A 25,664-nucleotide genomic window follows, 5' to 3' on the forward strand; every position below is an offset into this window, starting at 1 on the left:
GTCATCGGCATAGGACACTATGGGCAGCCCATAGCCCTCAACTATGGTAGCCACTGGGGAGATATACAGATTGAATAGGGTTGGGCTCAGGGACGAACCCTGACCCAAGTTGACCACTCTGGAGTAGCAGTCCCCCTGCCTTACCTGAAAACCTCTATCTACCAAGAAGGACTTGATCAGTTTCAGTGCAGTACCTGAGATCCCACATTCATTCAGACACTGTAGCAAGGTGGCATGTGCTACAGTGTCGAATGCTGCACTTAGATCCAGGAGAATCAGGTCCATAGTTTGACCTTTGACCCTCATCCATCCCCTGTCTGATAGTCTCGACCGCCATAAGTAGGGCCGACTCCGTAGAGTTTCGAGGCCGGAATCCAAACTGAGTGGCATGAAGGAGGTTCGCCTCCTCCACAAATTCCATCAGCTGGATGTTCACGACCTTCTCCGCTACTTTGGCCATATATGGTGGAAGTGAAATAGGGCGGAGGTTCTCCGGTTTCTCGAAACTGATGTTCGGCTTCTTTTGTAGGGGAAGCACAACCGCCTGTTATGGTGTGAGTCCTAAAGGATACATCTAGCAGGTGTCTAATGTAGGGCTCCAGGGTCACCAGGCTTCCCGCGAGCCTCTTAGGAGATGCAGGATCCCTCGGGGATCCTGAGTTTACCGATCTGCAGATCTGTATGAGCGCCTCTGGCGGGGGGATAGTGAGGCTTGCCAAACCATACAATCCCCTAACATCCCCCACAGCTTCAGCGAACTCAGATCCTGTTGTAGTTTGGGCTGGGAAGGATGAGTAGATTTTCGCGACTTTTTTCGCAAAAAAATCCGCAATACGATTGCAAGAATACACCGAGCAGTCCCCCTGTACCACGGAGGATTTAGCTACCGAGAAAGATTTGTAGATTTTAAACAGTTCTTTAGCGGAGTTCTCCACCTCCCTAATCCTCTCTGCATAGTAGGTTGCTTTTGATTTCCTGATCAGCCCATGGTATGCCCGCCTCTTCACTAAATGCTCCTGCCTGGCCTGGCTCAAAAAGGCCACCCTCCACTGCCTCTCAGAGCGCTTGCACTCCGCCTTTGCCCGCCGCAGCTCGTCGTTGTACCACAGGGCCGTTCTCTGTGTGCCATGACCCGCCTTGGCCAGACAGAGTGGGGCAGTGCAGTCCAGCGCCTCTATAATACGCTTATCCAGGTTACTGCTAGCTGTGTCAACATCCAACCCACCCGGCCTCCCTCCTTTGGTAGGTGCCTCATCAAACCTCGCTTGAGAGAATTTTACCCACTTCCGGCCGGATAGTGAAGAGGTGCCTGTTCCAGTATCCTAGCACCCGGAATCTGCACCATAAAAGGCACAAGAAAGTGGTCTGACCAAGGAACCGGGATGGTGGGTTTGGCCTGTACTTCCTCCCAATTAGCAAATATCGGGTCAAGTAAGTGGCCCTGCTGGTGAGTGGGGGTCTTCACTCTCTGTTCCAGCTGTAGTGCCTGCAATGCCTGACAGAACCCTACAGCCCCTCTTTCCAAGGGATCTTCCATGTGCATGTTCAGATCCCCTAGCACGAGGAACTTATCTCTACGTAGAGCGGCCTCTGTAATTCCCTCTACCAAGCTGTCAGAAAACCTGAAATAGGGACCCTGAGGTCTGTAAATTAGAAAACCCTTCACAGTAGTACCACCGTTCACCCTAATAGTAAAGGCGCCTGCCTCACTGTCCATAATCATAATGTGCTCCATATGACAACACAGCGGTTGCTTGAATGCAATGGCTATACCTCCACCTCTGCCGATGGGCCTATCGTGCCTGGCCAACAGATACCCTCGATGATATCTGGGTCCGAGTCTGCATCCAACCATGTAAGAAACAGGAGATCGAATTGTTTTTCTGTAAGCAGGTCGTAAATGTCTAGCCTGTGTTTACGCAGCGATCTAACATTGAGCAGCCCACAGTCTAGACTGGTGTGCTCCTGCTTGTCCACTCCTCCTCTGCTGCAAACATACTGACAGTGTTTACAACACGCATCCTCCCCCATAGTAACCCCGCTCTGTTTTTAACTGTGCCCTAGAACCTCAAGAATAAAGGTAGTTATTGTGCATTCTAGAGGTACTTTTAAACCACACTTCCAGCACCCCTTTTCATTTAAAATCCCGAAAACAAACCTGCTCCAATGTAGATCAGGCATCGCAGCACAGCTGGGTTGCACTCGGCAGCCCATCTGGGAACCCAATGATGAAGCATGCCACCATCTAGGTTGGTCGGTGAGGGTTCTTCTAAAAAAACACTGTTTTTGTAGCTCATCGCTGTGTATGACAGAGTGTCATCCTTGTATTTGGATAGTTATTCTTAACAACATTTCATAGAAGAGCCCCAAAAGGTATATAAACCTGATGCAATCAAGAGATAGGGAGAGAGAGGAATTTTCAGGGGCCAAGAGATTGACGTTTGCACATAAGCTGCAAACTCTTTTTGGGAGACTTGAGCAAGCTGGACAGCATTATCGGCTTTAGCTAGAACACCATTAGCACTAGGAGCAGCGGGAGAGACATTAACTTCCTTTGTGTGAAACTACATCTTTGTTCTTCCAATAAGGTATGTGGGTTAGAAGAGAGGCCACTGAGTATTTTTTAGGAGCCCCTTGTTTTGCAAAAGCAGTTTAACCAGTGACAGGAACAGAGGGGTCGGAGAACCACAGTGACATGCTGAATTAATGTTATGATGCTGCGATTGTTCATTATATTTAGCCTGTCAGCCACTGCTACTGCCAGTATCGTGCTGGTTTTTGTAGTTAGTGTTGCACATACTTTATGTACTATGATGAAAGGACTTTGATCTTTTTATTCAAATACAAATTATAAGAATATATCCTTGGTAGGTATCCTTAAGTGTGTCTATTCATGTTGAAAATGGATTTGGAAACAACAAGTGCTCCTGTGAGTCTCGCAGGACTGATTGTTACCCAGACACACCATCTCCACTTAGTGTGAAGGAGGCTTGTGGATTTATGTTCCACTGGCTTCTCAGTCTCTGGACTGGTAAATTGACTGAGTCTTTGCTACCAAAGGGTCTAGATAGGGACCCCAGCTTGGGACATATTCCGGATAAATTCAAAAAACATATCAGATCAACTTTCCAAAGGTAGGTAACTTATACATATTTTAAACTGTGATTTGCTGTGTTTGTGACTTTCTACCAGTGTGTGACTTTTTATAGTTGTGTGTCTTTCATTGTTTTCTGATGTATCATTACAGTGTGATCGTCCCGGGTTTGTTGCTTCCAAATATGTTGTGGTTTTATCTTCGTGTGTCTTATGTTCAGTGTGCAATGGCTGTGTTGCTGCTTTGTCAGCTGTTTCCTTTGCATGGTCTTAGATGAGCTTTTAGAGTAATCTATTTGCCTGGATGACCTGGTTGTAGCCATATTGTGTGGGCTCTGCCTCTCTAACATTTCTTTTTGTTGTAAATGGATTCTATTTTAAACCACTTTTTTTAATACAGTGGATGAGATTTGTAGCCTGGGCTGGACTTCATGTTAGGTTGTTTTGTTTACAGAATACTTCACCAACTTATCACTTGTTCTTTCATTCACTAATGTTTGGAAGCAAACAACATCAAATTGTATTTACAGAGCCAACTTTGTGGGGTTTTTCTTAGTGCTTGCTGTTATTATATTGTGAGTTTAATTATGAGGCTGGAAGGATGAAAGTGGTGGGACCAGTGTGATATTGGAAACTACTGATGTTGAAAATGAATTATACTAGTTTTTAGGAGAATAATAATGTAGTTCCATCTCAACACAGCAGTCACTCCGGAAAATCCCCAGTCTCTTCAATTAATGAAGCATTTTCTATGGAATATTCATTCACTTGTTGCCCAGTTTTCCACAGTGTAATCCCTGAATATTTTCTTGCAGTAATGACAAACTGTACCAACTTTGCTTTTGTTTCTGTTCCTTCTTCAGCTCTTGCAAGGATCCCTAGAACTTATCGAGCCCAACTTCTTCACTGCAGATTGCCATTTGTTACTTCAGTCCCTCGGAGGAAGCTCCCTGCTTCCTGATGACAGAACAGGTATGGCCAAGTGGCAGCCACCAACAAACGAGCAGGACAACCTGGCGGAGTGAGAGGCACTTATTCCCAAGTGCAATAGTGTGACCTTAAATGTCACCTTCATAGTAAATAGTAAACAAAATATTACAAAAGGTTTTGGGTGTCCCAACATTAACACTGAGAGTAAAGCAACAATTGTGTATAAAATATCTGTGTCGAGTTCAGTTTTCCCAGCTTGAAAAATGATCTTGTCACTCATACATTGAAAAACGGAAATGACTTTTCACTTCAAGACAATTACAACTCACTCAAACAGTAGAGTGGTTCCTGGGTTCGCATAACTCAGTCTCATTTGCTCCTTTTGTACCACCATCAGCTGTTGTATTGTCCTTTAAGTCACCCCATTAACATCAGAAAAGAGAAAAATCCTCAAATTATCATGCTGATTGTTGGACTTGGACCTTTTTGCAGGGCCATCCCCAAACCTTTGGCCTTCACTCCTATTTTTGCTGAATTCATTTTTGTTGGCTTTAGGACTCTGCCCACTTTACCACTGCTAACCAGTGATAAAGTGTTGTGCTCTCTCCTTAAAACATGATAGGATTAGCTTGCACCCAATTGACATATTTAATTTACTTGTAAGTCCTTAGTAAGGTGGCACTACCTGTGCCACCTGTGCCAGGGCCGGTAAATTAAATGCTACTAGTAGGTCTGCAGCACTGATTGTGCCACCCACGTAAGTAGCACTTTAAACATGTCTCAGGCCTGCTATTGGATTTTGTGTGTGCAGTTTTAAACTGCCAATTGACCTGGCAAAACAAATCTTTAGCCAGGTCCAACCCTTCCTGTTTAATACATATAAGTCACCCTTACGATAGGCCCTGGACAGCCCAGAAGGCAGGGTGCAGTGTATTTTAAAAGTTGGACATGTAGTTTTAAGTTTTACATGTCCCGGTGGTGGAAAAACCTTCTCCCTTAGGATAACATTGCTGTTGCTTTATTATATTTAATAAGCAGTAACTTTCAATAGGGACCATGTAGGCAAGCCAAGTTTGGTGGTTAAAGAATTGTAATTAAAAGCTGTCTTTAATCATAAAGTCAGATTTTTAATCACAATTCTGAAAATGCCACTTTTAGAAAATTAGCATTTGCTTGTCCTAACTATTTGGTGCCAGAAACCTGATCCAGACTCACGTGACTAGGTGTACCTGGCAGTTGGTCTTTCTATATTGCTCTCAGAGTTAACGAGGGGTGGGAGCTGTCATCTACCACAATTGCACATCACAAAGGCTCTGCCTGAGCTCTCACAAAGGGTTTGCCACTAGTCAGTTGTGACCCCAGACAAGCTGAGGCCAGGTCAGGCAGGAAGGGGATCCCTGACACCTCAGGGGGTGAAAACCCTAGAAGCTTCTTCAACTTCAATGTAAGCACTGGGTATAAATATTAGACCTCCAACCCTAACTCTTCAGTACACTTCTGAATCTGTGGATACTCTGCCAGGAAGAAGGACTACTGTGCTGCTGAAAGGACTGTCACTCTGCTGGACTGCTACTCTGTAGGACTGCTGCCCTGTGGTGCAAACCGTCTACCTGCTGCCCTCTTGCCTGGGTAAGAAGGACTGGACCTAGACCTGTTAAACCCATGACCCCAGAGTAACTACAAGGACTAGTTGGTTGGCCTCCTGACTTGAGCATCAGGGACATAAGGCTTCATAACATTGACTCCAGCACCTGGACTCTGCCCTCTGTGAGTCTAACCTGATAAGTGGTGCCATCCCATTCTTGGACCCTTCGAAGTGGGCCTAAGGTGCTCTATCAACCTCTGTGGGCCCAGAAGAACTAATGCATCTCCACTGCTGCGAGCCACAACCCTGAGCATAACTGATGCATTGCCACTGCTGCATGAATTGAACCCATTGCAAAGACCAGCATTACCTCTGCGGCCTGCAGCCTCTTCCTAATCAGCGCTGCGTGACGCATCCTCACCGCAGGCCCTCACATCGCTCGTCAATGGCAGCTTTGATGACAACGACAGACTCTGCATCGCAGCCTCACAGTCATAGCTTGTTGTATTAATTGCAATACAGTTTTTACCTTTATTTACAGAAGTGTCCTTGTTATTTAATGTTTGGGTTATGACCAGGCTACAGGCGATTCATTGCCCAGTTGGTGCAAACGATGCCCTTTCGTGGCTAGACAGAGCCTTAAGAAATTACATAGAGGCCTTTAGAGAGGACACCTAGACCCTTAGAGGGGACATCTAGGCCCTTACAGGGTACGATTAGGCCCTTATAGAAGACGTCTAGGCCCTTACAGAGGACATCTAGCCCTTAGAGAGGACATCTTGGCCCTTACAGGGGACATTTAGTCCCTTACAGACAACATCTAGGCTCTTATAGAAGACGTCTAGGCCCTTACAGAAGACATTTAGGCCCTTACAGAGGACGTCTAGGCCCTTACAGAGGACAGCTAGGCCCTTACAGAGGACGTCTAGTCCCTTACAGAGGATGTCTAGGCCCTTACAGAGGACGTCTAGACCCTTACAGAGGAGGTCTAGGTACTTACAGAAGACATCCAGGCCCTTACAGATGACGTCTAGGCCCTTACAGAAGACATTTAGGTCTTTATTGAGGCCTTTATAGAGGACACCTAGGGCTTTGTAATGGATATATTGGGCTTTACAGAGGACATCTATGTCTTTAGGGAGGACATTGAAGCCTTTAGAGATGACATCTAGGCCTTTAGAGGACACCAAGGCAGTCAGAGACAGCATCTAGGGCTTCAGAAAGGGCATGTCTAGGCTCATAGAGTGGACATCAAGGGCATTGGAGAAGACATCTAGGCCTTTAGAGAGGACAATGAGGCCTTTAGATAACACCAACGCCATCGGGGAGGACTTCTAGGGCTTCAGAGAGGACTACTAGGGCTTTACAGAAGGCATATATGGCTTTACTGAGGACATCTATGGCTTTACAGAAGACATCTACGGCTTTACTGAGGACATCTATGGCTTTACTGAAGACATCTATGGCTTTACAGAAGACATCTATGGCTTTACAGAAGACATCTATAGCTTTACAGAGGACATCTATGGCTTTACAGAAGACATCTATGGCTTTACTGATGACATCTATGGCTTTACAGAGAACATCTATAGCTTTACTGAGGACATCTACGGCTTTACAGAAGACATCTATGGCTTTACAGAAGACATCTATGGCTTTACAGAGGACATCTATGGCTTTACAGAGGACATCTATGGCCTTACAGAAGACATCTATGGCTTTACTGAGGACATCTATGGCTTTACAGAGGACATCTATTGCTTTACTGAGGACATCTACAGCTTTACAGAAGACATATATGGCTTTACAGAAGACATCTATGGCTTTACAGAAGACATCTATGGCTTTACAGAGTACATATATGGCTTTACAGAGGACATCTATAGTTTTACTGAGGACATCTATGGCTTTACAGAAGACATCTATAACTTTACTGATGACATCTATGGCTTTACTGAGGACATCTATGGCTTTACAGAAGGCATCTATGGCTTTACGGATGACATCTATGGCTTTACAGAAAACATCTATGGCTTTACAGAGGACATCAATGGCTTTACAGAAGACATCTGTGGCTTTACTGAGGACATTTAGGGCTTTACAGAGGACATTTAGGCCCAAAGTTATGGTTGTTTTTCCCCCAGAAATGTCACCTTTGGATAGAGAATTTTGCCACCCTTGTCTCCACCAAAGAGAAGCATGAAGCAGGCCAGAGAGGGGAGGAGGATGGAGGTAGTGCTAGAGGTATTTGCAGGCATGTAATTACTAGACATATGAAAACAATCAGTAAAATCTTGTGAATCCCATTGTTTACATCAAAATTATCGTTGCACAGTTAGAAAAAGTACATCGCGATTTGCGTAGCGTAATAGGCCACACAAGTATATTATTGTTAAATCTGTTCTAAAACTAATTTTTAGAGCCTCCAAATATGAATTAAAATGATAGGTTTTTAATAATGACAGCGGCGCACTGTCGGCTTGCTTTCAAGGTCCTTGTGCAGAAGACCATTAAGTGAATCATTGAGTCTTTTCTGCTAATAGCACAATTGCAATACTCATCTTTATCTGGGATCCTACTGCATTTCTCTACCAAAAAACAAGAGTAAAATTACTTGAGAGGAAATGTAAAGAGGACAAAGGGCTACTGCCTCATATAAGATCTCTGAGATCTGCAGTTAAGTTTGGGACCTGTAGGGAGATGTGATATCAGGAGTGTGAACTGTATGGTCTTTACAGGCAGGTGTGAACGGACTTGCTGTCTGGAGCAGTGACCGACCAATAGCACTGATTCTTGGCCTTGCAGTTGCATAGTGCCGGACTAGCTAGTGCATGAGGCATCGAGAAATTAAGCTTGCCCTGCTGGAGCGATACAACCTTCAAGAGGATAAAAGTGGCTTCAAGGTCAAACCCATGCTTGAACTTGTCCTTTTCCCAGGAAGGGGCTGTACATTAACTGTGGCCCTCTAAACGAATAATGAATTCTGCTCTTGTCCCTAACTCGATTGCTTGACACTAATAATACAGGAGTAGGTGAAATCTGTAACATGCCAATAATGCACAGATAATGCCCATGTCCCTATTTGCATTTATGCACCTGATTTTATTCAGTGGTTTTGACCTACATGGACAGTGCCATGTTGTCCTTTTGGCTTGATTTGTGATGTGTATTTGGAAACAATAGAGCAATACAGAACAACTGAACACTAATGTCAAGAGACAGATGTCAAGAAAGTGCTCTACAACTTAACAAGCGCATAGTACATCGTAGGTCAGGGGTCTCCAACCTTTTTAGTAATATGGACTCCTTCTGTTCAATGAAAATCATCCTGAGCTACCGATATTATTAGAGAAGTAACAGTGACTGCATCAGACAAGATTGCATTAGTGGCCACAATTTGCAAGATTCCCAGCAGTGATCACCTCAGTGGTCAGGCACGGTTGCCAGCACTAATGTAAAAAATGCTCTGTCAATGGGGAATGTCTCTACCTGGGTAATATAGAACTGCCTTAGCAAGCCCGAAGGTAATAATATTAGTAACAAGCCCCTCCAGCGCCGCATGATTTATCATTCAATTATCAGCTTTAAAAATATTTTGACAGTTCAACCATTTTTGGCCAAATATCAGCTAATGTCTTCTAAAAATGCACACATTATTGTTTCAAATACACACTTTTCAGTTTTGCTATACATATAGTAATTCAGCTAAGCAAAAGGTTGTAATGTAGTAGGGTGCTGTACACAAGAGAGCTTTTCACCGGGGTAGTTTATGCTTTAGGACTCTGTACTGCGCGCCTTTGAAATTCCAATAACTTCTGTAAAAAATAGTAAATGCACCAATGTTTTTAGAGATACAATCTCAGATTGCATCTCTAAATATATTGATGCATTTAAGTCCGGGGTGCCTGTCTCAGGCTGCCTGCCCACTTTGCTCTGAATAAGTAGCCAGAAGTCAGGCAGTAAATCAACTTTCTGCAAAGTGAAGCACAACACAGGGCTTTCCTTTCTACAGCCCTTCAGTTTCATGGGAGTCTTTGATGATAGCGCTGTAGGACATTAACACTGCTAGACTCAAGATTTCGGATATTGGAGGCTATTTCCCTGCATGAGGCCGAAGTAATTCACATGCAGAGCCCACCCTTTCCCATTCGTCACAGTGTAGGATTGGATGCGAGCATGGTAAGTGAGATTTGGCTCCTTGTTCTCTGGAATGGTAAGGGTTAATGATAAATTTGTCCTAGGTATTTTGTGCTGACATGCTTTGTCACGCAGACCTTGCTGTGACACACCAGAATGTGGCTGTAGGTCACTCACCCCTGTAGAAGAGAAGCTCCTGTATTTTTCCACCGCGAAGTTGAGCCAGAAGCCATGCAGGGTTTCTGCTCCCTGGTGAAGTTGAGCCAGAAGCCATACAGGGTTTTTGCTCCCTGGTGAAGTTGAGCCAGAAGCCATGCAGGGTTTCTGCTCCCTGGTGAAGTTGAGCCAGAAGCCATACAGGGTTTTTGCTCCCTGGTGAAGTTGAGCCAGAAGCAATGCAGGGTTTCTGCTCCCTGGTGAAGTTGAGCCAGAAGCCCTGCAGGGTTTCTGCTCCCTGGTGAAGTTGAGCCAGAAGCCCTGCAGGGTTTCTGCTCCGTGGTGAAGTTGAGCCAGAAGCCATGCAGGGTTTCTGCTCCCTGTTGAAGTTGAGCCAGAAGCCCTGCAGGGTTTCTGCTCCGTGGTGAAGTTGAGCCAGAAGCCATGCAGGGTTTCTGCTCCCTGGTGAAGTTGAGCCAGAAGCCATACAGGGTTTTTGCTCCCTGGTGAAGTTGAGCCAGAAGCCATGCAGGGTTTCTGCTCCCTGGTGAAGTTGAGCCAGAAGCCATGCAGGGTTTTTGCTCCCTGGTGAATTTGAGCCAGAAGCCATGCAGGGTTTCTGCTCCCTGGTGAAGTTGAGCCAGAAGCCATACAGGGTTTTTGCTCCCTGGTGAAGTTGAGCCAGAAGCAATGCAGGGTTTCTGCTCCCTGGTGAAGTTGAGCCAGAAGCCCTGCAGGGTTTCTGCTCCCTGGTGAAGTTGAGCCAGAAGCCATGCAGGGTTTCTGCTCCCTGGTGAAGTTGAGCCAGAAGCCCTGCAGGGTTTCTGCTCCGTGGTGAAGTTGAGCCAGAAGCCATGCAGGGTTTTTGCTCCCTGGTGAAGTTGAGCCAGAAGCCATGCAGAGTTTTGCTCCCTGGTGAAGTTGAGCCAGAAACCATGCAGGGTTTTTGCTCCATGCAGGGTTTTGCTCCCTGGTAAAGTTGAGCCAGAAGCCATGCAGGGTTTTTGCTCCATGCAGGGTTTCTGCTCCCTGGTGAAGTTGAGCCAAATATCGTTAGGTTTTGAGGGAGTCAAGCGCAAGGGGAGAAATATGTGCATATAGTCTCTGGATTTGTGGAACACTAGAAGAATATAGAAACAACATTAAACGCTATCAGTATGCATGCCAAGAATATAGTGCACATATTTGGCCCATATTTATCATTTTTTCACGCAGTGCCACTCAGCAAGCCTCCTTGCTCCGCTGAGTGAAAGGGCAGAAGTGCGTTGTATTTATCAGTTCAAAAGTTCAAAAGACCTTTATTCGAATTTCATAAAATTCATAAAAGTACCGAATACAGCAAAAACACACATTTACATGTAATACAAACAATTATATAAATAACATTCCATAATATCATAATAATTCATACAGTGATTGAACAGTAAATTTCATTTCCTTATAAAATTTGTACAGTAGTGTCATTATGACTAGTTTCTGATTTCAGGGATTTTCCATTGTCTTGCGCGCACGTATGGCTAATCTTAAAAAAGTGCTAGTGCGAAAGGTCAGTTCATCAGTATCCAGGGTAAGCAACAACGTATAAGATTCTTGGAGTGTGAGAGGTCTGTATTTTCTAAAATACGGAGTTAAAAGCCATTTGATAAATCTCACATAAAATTTACAGAAAAATAAAAAGTGCAGGTCATCTTGAGTGCTCATACCATCACAAGGGCATGGAGTAAGGTCTGCACTATGTCGGTACCCCATAGGAAAAGACAGCAAAAATTTCACAGTTCCTGCCCTTAAACGGAACAATAGAGATCGCTCCCAGTTTGACATAGGGAGGGAAAGGTAGGGCGGCAGAATTTGCATACAAAGACCATTTCCTATATATTTCATGACCCTTGATTTCTGAGATTCTCTTCCTATGCGCCCATTACGATAAAGTGCATAAAGTGCTTTTTGTACCTCAAGTTTGTCCTTTGATTCAGTTGTCATTGGGTCAGTGAACAAAGTACCTCTACCAATTTCATTAAGTGATTTAAAAACTTCTTTAAACCAAGGAATCTGCATACCATATTCACAATTTAGGCAGTCCTTAATGATGTTTTGTGTAAGGACAGCAGCATCATTCCTCCAGATTCTAATCCAGAAGAGAGCTGGTCTTGCTCTGATAAAATCACTTATATAGGGGAGGTTAAGTTCATTGTGACAAATAAAATCAGATGAGGAAATCGGTGCACCCAGCACTTTTCTACAGAAGCGATTTTCCTCTCTTTGGATACAAATGCTACTGTCCGACCCCCAAACTTCAGCTCCATACGTAGCGACAGGTGAACACTGTAATTTAAAAATCTTTAAAATAGCCTTTGTGGCACCAATTTTCTTTGGGCGAGGGAGACTCAGAACAGAATTGTTGGCTTTCGAGAACTTGCTCGTGGCGTGGGCCAAATGCCCACTCCACGAGCTGTTCGCAGCGAAAACCAACCCCAAATAAGGAAATTTATGAACAGGTTCTAATTTATCCGTACCAATTCGAATTGTGCTGAGTTTCCTTTTGCCCGGCCCACAAGACATAATAAAAGACTTTTTAAAATTTACTTTCAGGTCCAGTCCCTCCATAAAATTTACAAAACTATGTACAAGCAGACGTAAAGCATTAGGTGTGCGTGCCATAAGCACAGCATTGTCTGCATATAAAAGCACAGGTAGGGGATTGCCTAAAATTGTTGGGACATCAAGAGTGGCTTTTTTTAAACAGTTAGACAGTCCATTGATATAAATAATAAACAACAGGGGTGCTAAAACGCAACCATGTCTCACCCCCCTCCCTATCTCAATAGCTCCAGAGACCTCTCCGCCCATCCCGATACGTACCCGTGCTTTCAGGTCGGTATGGAGATAGGCTAAAAATCTAACGAGAGTGACATCAAGGCCATAGGACAAGAGGATTGACCAAAGCGTGGATCTGTTCACAAGATCAAATGCGGATGAGAGATCCATAAAAGCTAGGTAGGCAGGGGATGAGCGGGCAATGCAATATTTATTGATTATCAATTTCAAATTTAAACATTGCTCCACTGTTCCTACCCCACTCCTGAACCCCATCTGACAAGGATCTCGAAAGTCAGTATCAGCCGCCCATTCCAATACCCTATTATAAATTATACGTCCTAGTACTTTTAAAGTATTATCCAGAAGGGAAATGGGACGATAATTTGCTGGATCTGATCTGTCTCCCTTTTTGTAAATAGGGACAATGATGCTAGTAGCCCAGGTGGCAGGCATGGCTACTTTTGGGAGACTATTAAAGATGTTAAGGAGTATTGGTGACCACCATAACTCGACATTATGTTTGATAATATCGATAGGAAGACCGTCTGGTCCGGGTGCCTTGTTGCCTAAGCTCTCTTTTATGGCTTTCCTAACTTCTTGATCCAAAATCTGTAGACCCTCCAATTGACCTGTATTAGGAAGAGATTGCTCATCAGAGGGGGCAGCATAGATTTTGGAAAAATGGGTCTCCCAGGCTGCACTTGTTATATTGCAGCTAATTTGTGTAAGTTCTTTGCCCATTTCCCTCGTTCTCCTGACAGCCGACCAAAATGGGCCGCTGCCACCCAAGTTGGCGCTAATTACCAGCTTTTCCCAGTGTTCGGAGAGCAAGTTAGCCTTCCTTTCCGATATTTTGTCTTTATAATTTTTCCTGGCGGCTCGAACTGCAACTTTGCACCTAGGTTTAGCAGAGAGTACCTTTCTTAATTCTCTGTTGGCCAGGGAGCAAGATGAGTCAAACCACTGTGGCTCTTTACATTCATTAGGAAGTGGGACTGACAGGAGGGTTTTAATATTTGAGCATAAAGCTTCAAAGTCTGCAATCAATTTATCGTTATTTCCACTGGGGGACAAACAAGATTTCAGCAAATCAGGATATGTCTCCTGAACAGTATCTATAATGGCCCCACAATCAATTCCCCTCCATTTTAAGCGAAGGCCATCAATTGAGGGTGTAATGTCCCTTGCCCCATTAAGATTCGTAAAAATTGGACTGGGTACAAAATTAAAAGTAACCAACAATGGATTGTGAACGCTGAAGGACGTTTGCACCACAGAAGTTTTAGTTATACAGTCTGATAGCGGTGGTGATGTAAATATGTAATCAATAATGGAACCACTATCCCTGCCATTAAACGTGGGGGCATAAGGGAAATTCATATCATACCCTACTCGCATTGCATCAGCAAGATCAAAGTCGGATAGTATTCTAGTCAGTTCCAATCCCCTGCGATCATCAGGATATACAGAATTAGTAGATCCATAGTTCTCTATGAGTTTCAGGTTAAAATCACCCCCTATCAGAATACCAGTCTTAGTATCTACTGATAAAGAACAATCAATCATATTTAAAACCTTAGATAATGCTACAAAGTTTTTGTTCGGTACACCATAAAAATCATTGTTATAAAAATTAATTAAATAAATCGTGGTCTTTGATTTTAGTTTATATTCAAGAATTTGAATATTAGGGTTAGCAAGGTTATCTAGCTTCAAATCTCTAATTATACCACCAGCCAGAATTCTGATCCCCATAAAAAGGCCACCCACTGCTCGACCGAAACTAGGTTTTACTGACGTCAGGCTAAAGCAGTGGTTGCCTTCAATGTACAAATTACCAACAGCCCAAGTTTCTTGAAACATAAGTATGTCCACATCATTTATTAGCTCAATCCATGCAGGGTCCGACAGCTTGGATTCTAGTCCTGCAACGTTCCAGCTTAGTATTGATAAACCATGTGTGGTTCCATGTTTGTCAAGTCTGTTCCCAGTATTCCCGTTGTCATGGTAGAGTAATTCCTTGGAAGTGGGCAGAATACTGTCAGACGATATAGTTTCTGTAGAACCAATCTGGTCCTGGTACAATACGGTTGGAGTTGTGAGTCCCTCTGAATTACAAGCTTTAACATGGCTACATATTTCGTTATTGGCCAATATACTCAGTCAATCCTGTTCATCTAAATTAGATAAATAATCAAACCGATTGTGAGTGGGAATGTTGTACATTGACCTAGCTTCAGTTATCGGTGTAAACTGGAACGGATTAGAGACTGGGTAAGGCCTATCTCTGTAATTGTTCTGATGCATGATTGAAGCTTGAAAGTAATGCGGAGGGTTGGGAGTTGGAATTGGCATTGAGGGTTGATGGTGCCAGTTACGGCTATTAATGTGAATGGCATTGGGATTCTGATTCTGAATAAAAAGTGGTGATTTGATCCTTGCTCCAAAGTTCAGATCTTGAAGAGGAATTGTGGGGTGATTCACCGTGGCTTGTTCGGGGGGTATCAGGTGTCTGTAAAAGTATCCTAAAGGAAGGAGTGTGGTGTTGAATTCCCAGGGCGAAGGTAACGGGCACTGGCAAGGGTTTTCTCTGCCCATTGAGGTCTTCTAAAGCTTATAGTGACGCAATCGCCCTCAAATTTTTTCCTGAGTGGGCCTATCCAGCCCACTCGCTGGGTGTTAATAATCTCCCTTGCACCATCAATAGGGTAATTGCAATTAGCAATTAACCAGTGTAAGGTTTTATTTTTGAGAGATGTGGGAGTTTCGTCCTGATCCTTCCTTAACTTGGTAACATTTACTAACACTAGTACATATGCGCCACATTCCGGTGGAAGGTTAATGCGGGCGGGAACTTGCCTAGCTGTTTTTTGTGTAGGTTGGGCCGTGATAGAACTACTTGTGGAAATTGCAGGTTGACCTATGGTAGTCCCATCTGGTGGTTTGGTGTTAATATTAGTATTAGTGCCAAGGTCCTTCCTTTTGTCTGAAGCTGCATTATTGGTGTGCGGTGTTTTTGTTTGCTGACTAGTGGTTGGACCATTTGAATTGACCAATATGGCAGATGGAACTTTGTGTACATTATTTGTGTTTGTTGGAGGTGCTTGAGGAGTATTAGATTTGGTGCCTGCTATTTTGATGGTATTGTGATTATTTGTGCTCTTTACGGCACCTTCCTTCAGAAAATTCTTAATAGGGATACTCAGTTCAGCTATTTGTTTTTCTATCCGAGTAAGCCTACTTTCGATGGGAGATAAATAAATACTTAGTAATTCCCCCAACCTTTCCAACATAGGGTCGTGTGCATTATCAATATTTTCATTGGTTATGTTATTGGTATCCATTGTTCCGCCCTGCTGAACCATTTCACTTTCATCCCCCTGAGAGATTACCGTGACCCTGCTCGTATTGTGGTTAAGGCCAAAATTGGTGTTTTTCCCAGTCTTTCTTTGTAACTGGCCATGTTTCCTGACCTTTGTAGTTCGGGGCTTCGGTGCATATAATTTTTGTTTTTGAACGGCACCCTCGCGTCTGCCTCTCAATTGCCTTGTGTTGTCAACAGATATTGCTTTAGGAGTGGGATTTATGGGTAGATCTGGGGTTTTCTCTAGATCCGTACTGGTATCAGTGTCTGAATCTATCAGGGGAATAGAGGCTGAGAGGTTAACCTCACTTGGAATGGTGTGGATGTCAGCACATACATTAAGTAGGGGTCTGATGTTATTGTGCATAGCCTGTGCAGGTGTAGTGGCAGCGGCAATAAGGCCAAGGGAGGAGCGTTTGGCATGAGCCAGGTCTTGTGATACTCTGCGTTCTAAAAGGGAAATGCCCTGATTAATGGCGCGTTGGCCTTAGTTATAAAATGGTCAATAGGACCAGTTACTGGTCCGGCCCCAGCGGCAGCTGTTTTGCTGCGAGTGCCCCTTGGAGACATGCTGAAAGTTGCATACACTTGTTCAAACACAATGTGGACTACAGTCTCTTTCCACGAAATAGTGTACACAGGGCAAAGGCAAAGTAACAATGAGGTAGAATGAAGAATGGATAACTACACAATACACGGGGCAAGATAGTTAGAGTCAGCGGGCAGATAGTCCCAACCGCAGTAAACAACAGAATTTACAGTATCAGCGGTCCCTAAGATGAGGATGACAATACAGTAGAGTGGACCAAGATGTCAAAGAAAGTACCTTATGATGGAAACGTTAGGAAGGTGGCACCGTCCCGTCCTCCTCGTGCCTCTGAGGGCCACAGAGGGCCCGCCCTTTGCCCGGGCTTCGCCCGGTCGCTCCCGCGCGCGACTCGCGAGGCGAGAGGGGGTGTCAGCCTTTTACAGGCGCCTCCGGGCGCTCTCTGCGCGTCACGAGCGCGCTCCCGCCCCACTGCCTGCTGGGGATTGTGGTTCGCCTGCTCCTGGCGTCCCCCGGCGTCTGGGCTGTTACTGCCATTCACCTCACGGCTCCGCCCGATGGCGGCACAACAGGTAAGTCTCCGGTGTTCCCCCTTGTGCTCCCGGGGGGTCAGCCTTTTACAGGCGCCTCCGGGCGCTCTCTGCGCGTCACGAGCGCGCTGCCGCCCCACTGCCTGCTGGGGATTGTGGTTCGCCTGCTCCTGGCGTCTCCCGGCGTCTGGGCTGTTACCGCCGTTCACCTCACGGCTCCGCCCAATGGCGGCACAACAGGTAAGTCTCCGGTGTTCCCCCCTGTGCTCCCGGGGGGTCAGCCTTTTACAGGCGCCTCCGGGTGCTCTCTGCGCGTCACGAGCGTGCTGCCCCCCCACTGCCTGCTGGGGATTGTGGTTCGCCTGCTCCTGGCGCCTCCCGGTGTCTGGGCTGTTACCGCCGTTCACCTCACGGCTCCGCCCGATGGCGGCACAACAGGTAAGTCTCCGGTGTTCCCCCCTGTGCTCCCGGGGGGTCAGCCTTTTACAGGCGCCTCCGGGCGCTCTCTGCGCGTCACGAGCCCGCTGCCGCCCCACTGCCTGCTGGGGATTGTGGTTCGCCTGCTCCTGGCGTCTCCCGGCGTCTGGGCTGTTACCGCCGTTCACCTCACGGCTCCGCCCGATGGCGGCACAACAGGTAAGTCTCCGGTGTTCCCCCCTGTGCTCCCGGGGGGTCAGCCTTTTACAGGCGCCTCCGGGCGCTCTCTGCACGTCACGAGCGCGCTGCCGCCCCACTGCCTGCTGGGGATTGTGGTTCGCCTGCTCCTGGCGTCTCCCGGCATCTGGGCTGTTACTGCCGTTCACCTCACGGCTCCGCCCGATGGCGGCACAACAGGTAAGTCTCCGGTGTTCATTATCATTATTCGACCTATTCCTGTCCTTTCCTACAGCTGGCACATGCTGCCTAGCACCAATTCAGGCTCCCTTGTGCCATGGTGCAAGGGTGCCTGCTTTGTAGGCGGGATTGTTGTTTTTGTGCAGGAAGGGATACTCTCCTGCAAGGAACAATCCTCAGAGGCATTTTTATCTTCCTACGTGTCCTGCAGAGTGTCCAGCACACATGGAAAGAGGAACGAAAGAGGAGAAATAAAGATATTTCTCCTTGTTATTCCTCACATGGGGAGGCGTGGCTTTTTGGCACATTCCCAGGTCTACCAGTGATGGTAAATCTGGGAATGCGCCAACATTCATGGGTGGATGTGTGGGAGCACCCACTCTCCACTCACCATGGACCGCTTCCTTGGGGCAGAGGAATGCAATGCAGTGATTTGCTCTGCGGTGCTTTACTCAAGATCTATCAAGCCACGCAGAGCCGTGGAAGGAGGCCTTCCGTGGCTTGATGAATCTTACTTAGGTTTGGCGTCACCCTTGCTCCCCCTTGCATTGTGCAAAGTGGTGCAAGGGCAAAGAAACATGTTCATAAATCTGGCCCTTGGTGTTTACTACGGCCCTCATTTATTAGGATTGATCAGCACAGCGGTTCCCCAATGTTTTATCCCCACTCAGAAAGTTTTGATTTTAAAGACAGATGCTGTAGCGCGCTACTTGTTTCAGGTTGCGTAATGCTGGGTATCTGGCTCTGCCATCTGGCATTAACCCAGACATTGAAACAGTCCCTGTTGGACCCTATGTTCATGGCCTGAACATTAATACCAAAAACACTAATTGATTTCTGAACAAATATTGAAAAAGCGTTAAGGTAACACATGTCAGCGATTTAGTTTCTGTTTCAATTTCACATGTTTAACTTAATCTTGATTTTCCTATGTGTATTAGTGATTTCCATCATTGTGATTTTTTCATGCATCTTATTACTTTCGTACTGTGGATACTTAGAGTGATGCTAGATGCTTATGACCGGACACGATTTCGAGCTCAGTCTCTGAGGCTGAAGGCAGTACAAGTTTCTCACAGTGGGTTGGCCTCTCTGCAGAGCGCACAGAGCCATGGTCATGTGTTTCAGTCGCAATTCACATTTGTAAATGTGTGTGAAGGAGGTACACAGTTGTCAAAATATTGACAAGGAAAAAGCAAAAAGAACTCTAGAGCTTGTGAGTGATTGCAATGTATATTTGGTACTGGTTCAGTGAAGGAAATATTATGAAGTGCATACTGGAGAGAGTGAAAAGAGGATGCTGAAGAGGAGAGAGATGAGGTTTAAGATATGCAGATGGACAAGATGTGGAGAGAAATGGGGCATATATGTCTAACATAAAGAGCACATAACTGAAGACCAATTCTCCTTTCATAGACCTCAATTATGTTTAAATCACAGTCTCTCAATTTCAGAAATGAAACATTTTTAATATTAGTTATTTGCAACAAAATCATTGTTGTTACTCATTTGTCTTAAATAGCTAACCACCATTAATTAAAGCCTATAGTCCTGGCACATTTTAGGTGTATGTCAGTTGTTGTGTTATATATCTGGATTCAACAACAGAAAGCTCAAAGAGAAAACAAAATAGCGATTGGTGGCACACTATGGGAATCACAGAAATGTTTAAGCCTTGCTATGCCCCTTTTAGACACCATTTACCAATCTTTTTACATTTTTTAAAAAATGTTTCTTGGTGGGAGGATCTCCCTTGAATCCGAACTTTGTTCATTGAGCCCACTCGCTACATAAAAGTCATACCCAACTTATAAGCCTCAACTCTTTGAAATGCCACCAGCCGCCACTGCTACTTAAAGGGAGCTGGAGAGCTACCTGGAGCTCACGAGCTATGTGTTAGAGAAGTTTGTCCTAGATGCATCACCTCAAGTTTCAAAGGCTATGCAGAGGTTAACAAATCATTGCACAACAACAAACACAACTCAGCAGTACTCAGTTAGTTAGCTTTATTGTTTGATTAATGAAAATCATTACAATGGTGAACATGCATAATTAATAAAAAACATATGTCAGATGATTGCTAAAATATTTTCACATAGTTCAAAAGACTGGCATTATCTGGATCCTGCATTTTCGCTTACATTGTTTCCTCTTATTTTTTTTTTTTATGTTCTTTTTTTTAATTTAGGAATCCACCCAAATGCGTCCATTTAGTCCATTTGTACCATCACAGTGAATTGAAAAGTAAAATTTGTCAATAAATAATTAAAATTCAGCAGTACTCCTTAGATGTGCATGTATCACATGTTCATGTAACCACCACCACAAGAAAGACATGCAGGTTGAAAAGTGCTGCTCTGCAATATTGAAACTTGCCATCACTGAATAAGGGGTAGGCTAAATGCAATGGACAGCGCAACCACTGCCCCCTCTCCTGATACATATTACACCAAACAATACATTTATCAGCTTCTGGTAAGCCGTGAACTCCGTCTACCTGTGGGGATACCAACAAACCAACTAGAATGATGACATAGCTGTGTCAATAGGACATGTGCACCATCCAAGATCTGTCTAATAGAACAGCGCATATCAAATTAAAAAAATAAAACATATTGGCTCTAATCACTCATGACCCCAGAAGTGTTCATGGGCTAAGTGGAGTCGATATACAACCCTGTAACTAAGAAAAAGGAACGCAAGATGGATCACAACGTTTAACTCAGTAGCTGTCGGGTGTAATGTTGTTTGAGTTTTAAATCTTTCTTGGAGAGTTAATTATATACTTTGCTGTGTAATGTAAAATGTTAAACTGCAAACTCATTGGGCCTGATTCACAAAGGTAAACTTACACTAATGTATACGTTTACAATTGTTTGCTGTCCACTAAGTTAATTTACAAGTAGTTACTTTACGACTGTGGAGTCTCCGGACAAAAAAAAATAGTACAGTCCTTTCCGATCATCAAAAAATAGCACAGTCCTTTATTTTGATGGGCAGAGACTTCGCGATCGTAAAGATACTACTTGTGAATGACCTTGAAAACAATTGTAAAGTTACACCAGAGTGTAAGTCTGTCTTTGTGGATCTGACCCGGAGTGTCTATTGTGACAATGTAAATTGTGGACTCAAATGGCCCTATGTCTATGCTCATAAACAATGAAGACTGCTATAAAATCATATATAACGTTCTCTCCCATGCAATATCCCCAGTTTTCAATATGATGACATCATTCAGGAATGAAATACCACGCAAGTAAATTAAAAAAGAGTTTTTATATCAGATCCCAACTAAAGCTGTTTTATGACAAATAAAAGTTTAGCACTAACGTGTCCTATTTTTACACAGTGCCCAATATTTTTTCAAACCTATTGCAGGTTCTCATATAAGCATTGCAATTATTTTGAAATTGCTTCATGTGTGGGCGTGCCACATTTTTCAACAATAATACTTAATGCAAGTGTTGTAACTATTTCTTGACAACCACCTTCGTGCTTTCAAGATAATTCTTACCAACTGTTTGTGTTCTTTGCTTTTCTGTTCTCGTCACTCGTAGAACGGCACCGGGAACCGGGAACCTCAAGAGGGAGTTCGATACTAACAAGGTGTACCCGCCTGTTAAAGGATCTCTGGTCTCACACGAGACATCTCGGATACGTACAATAACTCCTCCCGGTTTTTGATTATTACTAAACAAAAAAAAGATTCCCCTACCACGCAGGCAGCGTGCTACGTGCTACGTACCCCGAACCTACTCACATGATTTCGGTCCTAATACGGACTTGACTCTTTATTCTGATATTGGTTGTCATACTTTCCTTACTGAAGCCCTGAAGATTCGCAGTATGTTCCCTGCGATGAAACACGTGTTGGCATTAACAAAGGAACAATAAACCTATGATTGAACATCAAGGACAGAACTATTCTCTTTCTTTTTCGGAACTTTTGTACCTGAACCTGGAGTAACTGATTCTCAAAAAACGATTCCTAAAGTGTGGATGCATACTAAATGAAAGTGCTTTCTATATATATGTCATTTCTCTAAATGTTTCATATACTTGTATAGCGCAGGGGCATTGCTGTGTTTATGTTATTTGTGTGGATCCTCTAGATCCAACTTTGAGCGGTTATGTGAGATTACCGCCCGCCCTTTTGCCTGTACCCACCACTTTACGGTGCTCTCTACCGTGCGGACACACTGGTGTGCGCCTAATTCCCTGGTTGATTTGAAAAATCTCCTTGTTGCTTACAACCACCTTCGTGCTTTCAAGATAATTCTTACCAACTGTTTGTGTTCTTTGCTTTTCTGTTCTTCCTGCTATACACTAGATATTATATTTTTTAATAGTGCTCTCAATCAATCAATATATACTTTATTCGATTTTAAAAATAAAATATTAAAAGTCGAACACAGTGTGAAACCGTACATAGATATCAACATCATCATAAATTAGAGTTTGGCTTACTTTAAAACACCAGAAAGATAACATGATAAAAAAAAGCTTTAAGGAATTCAAATTTAACAAACCATTGCCAAAGTTCAAGTAAAAAAATCCTAGTAATGTCTTGTACATATCAAAAAAGTCAGTCCTCGTATCTTACGAAATCAGAGGGTTGGGGCACTGGAATGTATTAGAACACTTGTCTCATATTTAGGCAGTGGTAGGACAGGGAGATTGGAGGCAGTAGCACTATTTATGTGTGATCAATAGACCTCAGCAGGAACCTGTTTAGCTTCCAGCCACAAGGCACGAGGGAGTACCTCTTAAAGTTTCATTAGGCGTGCATCATGGAGCGCGAAGGCTCGTATCCCACTCAAATGCTTATCTCTGACCTTTTTCCATGCACTTTCAGTGCCAAGCATATGAATGGGGTTGATTGTGTATTAGATGATGATCATGCCTGAAACATTTCTGCACACATCCCTCAGTGTAATCGCAGAAATGGAGGTCCTAGGATTCCTTCCCATCCCAACCTACATGGCTGGCAGTGACAATGCTGACGTGTTGCTTTTCCACCTTGATGATTCATTTTAGTGGCTGTGTGCTAGCCCCTGGTTTTTGACCAAGCACTTCACTCTGGCTCATAATTCCAGGGCTTGGTTTGCTGTCTGATTATCTGCCTATAGAGATGTTAAATATAAGAGGACAATTATTTTCCAAATCTTTTAGTTGTCTTAGTTTCTGTTTACATGTGGTCATCCTGTCCGGGTTAGGTAGGCCTTAAGCCCTCTTTAAACATGAATGGAAACGATTTCGTTTTGGAGAGTGGGGGGAAATATTCGTTACGGGGATAAATATGGAGGTCAATCTACCTACCAGGGCGCAATAACGACTTGAGAATTTACTTAAATTTTAATGAAGAATGATATAGTGAACCATGTAGTGGCAAAGTCTTTGGACGCTTTGAAGTGACAAATGGCTGTGGGCGATGCATGATGAGAACTTGAGGTTTCTGAGCAATCAGCGACAGAGGAGCTCGGGGTTCAAACCTCTCGTATCTTTCATGGGCCTCAGTGTAAACCTTGTGAAGAAAGTGGAGCTGGCTGAAGCTCCTAACACACCAATGTGAGCCATCAGAGCTGATTATAATGATGCACTTTCTAGAAAGTCACAGATTTGTGCTTCCCTCTGATCACTAACTGATAAACCTTACTACACGAAGATGAGATATGGCATTGCAGAAAATAAATGTGCGGTAATACGCTTAAGGGAAATTATTCATGATAAAGAAAGCATTTGCATCAAGTCCTACTTTACTACTTAATTCTATTCCTTTTTTCGCAGGACTGCCTTGTAGCTTTGAGTTTGAAGAGGGGATGACGTACGAGCAGATGCAGGTCAGATATCTTCCAGACCACCTGTAATATGCTCTTTATTTAAAAATGTCGCTTAATGACTAACCATCTATATCCTTCGCCGCAGACCATGATAGAAGAGGTACTGGAGGAAAGCGGCTACTACAGTTTGCATTCCAACAGGTACAGTAAGATGCTGTCCTTCCTCTGACTTTTTACATATGGAATGATTCAGTATGTCCAACTGGAATTACTTTTACCATTCTGCTGTCACTCCCATACTTTCCAAATATCCCTTCTTCAAAAGAAGATGAATGCTAAACATTTTTTTACATTTAAACAAGAGATTCTATAAATTGTAATGAACTATAACAGCACTGTTGTATATCAAAAGCTAATTTATCCATAGAGGTTATCTGTATGGAAATGAGGATGCTACATATTGCTTCCAAACAACATTAATTGTATATATAAAATAGGCATATACAATGTAGAATGCTACGGCGACGAAGTCATTGATTATGATACTTACATTTTTTAGACAAAGTTACAGAAAATGGATAATGTTAATGTTAAATGTTAAATAGACTTGTAACACGCACGGCTGCCCCAGCCAAGGGGCGCTAGCTGCAAGAAGGTGTACAGGTAGAAAATGTTCGAGCTGTCACAGTGGGCAGTTGTACATTAACAGAAAAGGTAGGTTTTTATAGCTTTTCAAAAAGGTAGTAGCTCCTCAATTCTTCGAATTTGAATAGGGAGTCCATTCCAGAGTCTTGCGGCGAGGTAACTAAATGACCGACCGCCCATTCTTGCAAGTTTGAATCGGGGCACTACTGCCAAATTCTGTCCTTCTGAACGCAGCGCGCGTCGGGGGACGTAAGATGTGAGAAGTGGACATAGCATGGGGGGGAGGCAGTTTTAAGGATTTTAAATGCAAGACAGAGGGTTTTATAATGGATCCTTTTTTCCACAGGAAGCCAATGGAGTTTCGTGAGGACAGTGGACACTGACTTGTAGCGTGGGAGACCAGTTAGCACTCTGGCAGCAGCGTTTTGAACTCGCTGGAGTCTAGCTTTCTCTGCTACATTTGCCCCTAACAAGAGAGAGCTGGCGTAGTCCAGTCTTGACAAGATTGCTGACTGCACCACAATTTGGCGGGTTTGATGGTCAAAGAATTTTAAAATCGGTGTAAGATTGCGTAAAATACTAAAACAGGTAGCTGCCACCTTTTTGGTATGATGGGTAAAAGTCAGGGCGGCGTCCACCCAAACTCCCAGGTTTCTTACATGACCTTTGCATTCAGGTGGCTGGCCAAGTGTGTCTGGCCACCAGTTGTTTCCCCAGGAAGTTGTTTCTTTGCCCACCAGTAACACTTCCGTTTTTCCGGCGTTTAGCTGGAGATAGTTCGCCGTCATCCGACTTGTGATGTCAATAAGCGTTTGTTTGACATTTTGTGCACTAAGACCGCCTTCGTTGTCCAGTGTCACCACCAGCTGGGTATCATCGGCGTAGGTCACTAGTGAGAGACCAGGTCTCCTGGCTATTTCTGCCAGTGGTTGGACATAGACATTAAACAGGGTAGGGCTCAGAGCTGATCCCTGGGGCACACCCTGTTCAATGGGGTGCTCTTTAGATAAAAAAGGAGGGGTAGAAACTCTAAAGGATCTGCCCGAAAGGAAAGCCCTAAACCACTTGAGGGCCTGCCCTGTTATTCCTATCTCCTCCAGCCTCGACAGCAAGATCTCATGTGACACCGTATTGAAGGCAGCACTGAGATCTAAAAGAATCAGTGCTGCCGTCCCCCCAGAGTCTAATATGGTACCGAGATGTTCTGTCACACTAAGAAGAGCTGTCTCAGTGCTGTGGCCAGCGC

The 25,664-nt window shown here is 44.2% G+C and overlaps 1 protein-coding gene across 1 annotated transcript in view; it reads left to right on the forward strand.

Annotated features, from left to right (window-relative positions):
- The window catches only part of NEK10 (NIMA related kinase 10), a 1,232,468-nt gene that overhangs the window by 1,127,151 nt on the left and 79,653 nt on the right, over window positions 1-25,664 (forward strand). The window contains exons 35-37 of the mRNA XM_086942130.1: window positions 3,957-4,065; window positions 23,781-23,833; window positions 23,919-23,974. Coding sequence (XP_086798256.1) covers window positions 3,957-4,065; window positions 23,781-23,833; window positions 23,919-23,974 — 218 coding nt within the window. The remainder of the gene's footprint in view (window positions 1-3,956; window positions 4,066-23,780; window positions 23,834-23,918; window positions 23,975-25,664) is intronic.

This window comes from Lissotriton vulgaris, chromosome 10, assembly GCF_964263255.1.
Source record: "Lissotriton vulgaris chromosome 10, aLisVul1.2, whole genome shotgun sequence".
In the NCBI taxonomy this organism is placed as follows: domain Eukaryota; kingdom Metazoa; phylum Chordata; class Amphibia; order Caudata; family Salamandridae; genus Lissotriton; species Lissotriton vulgaris.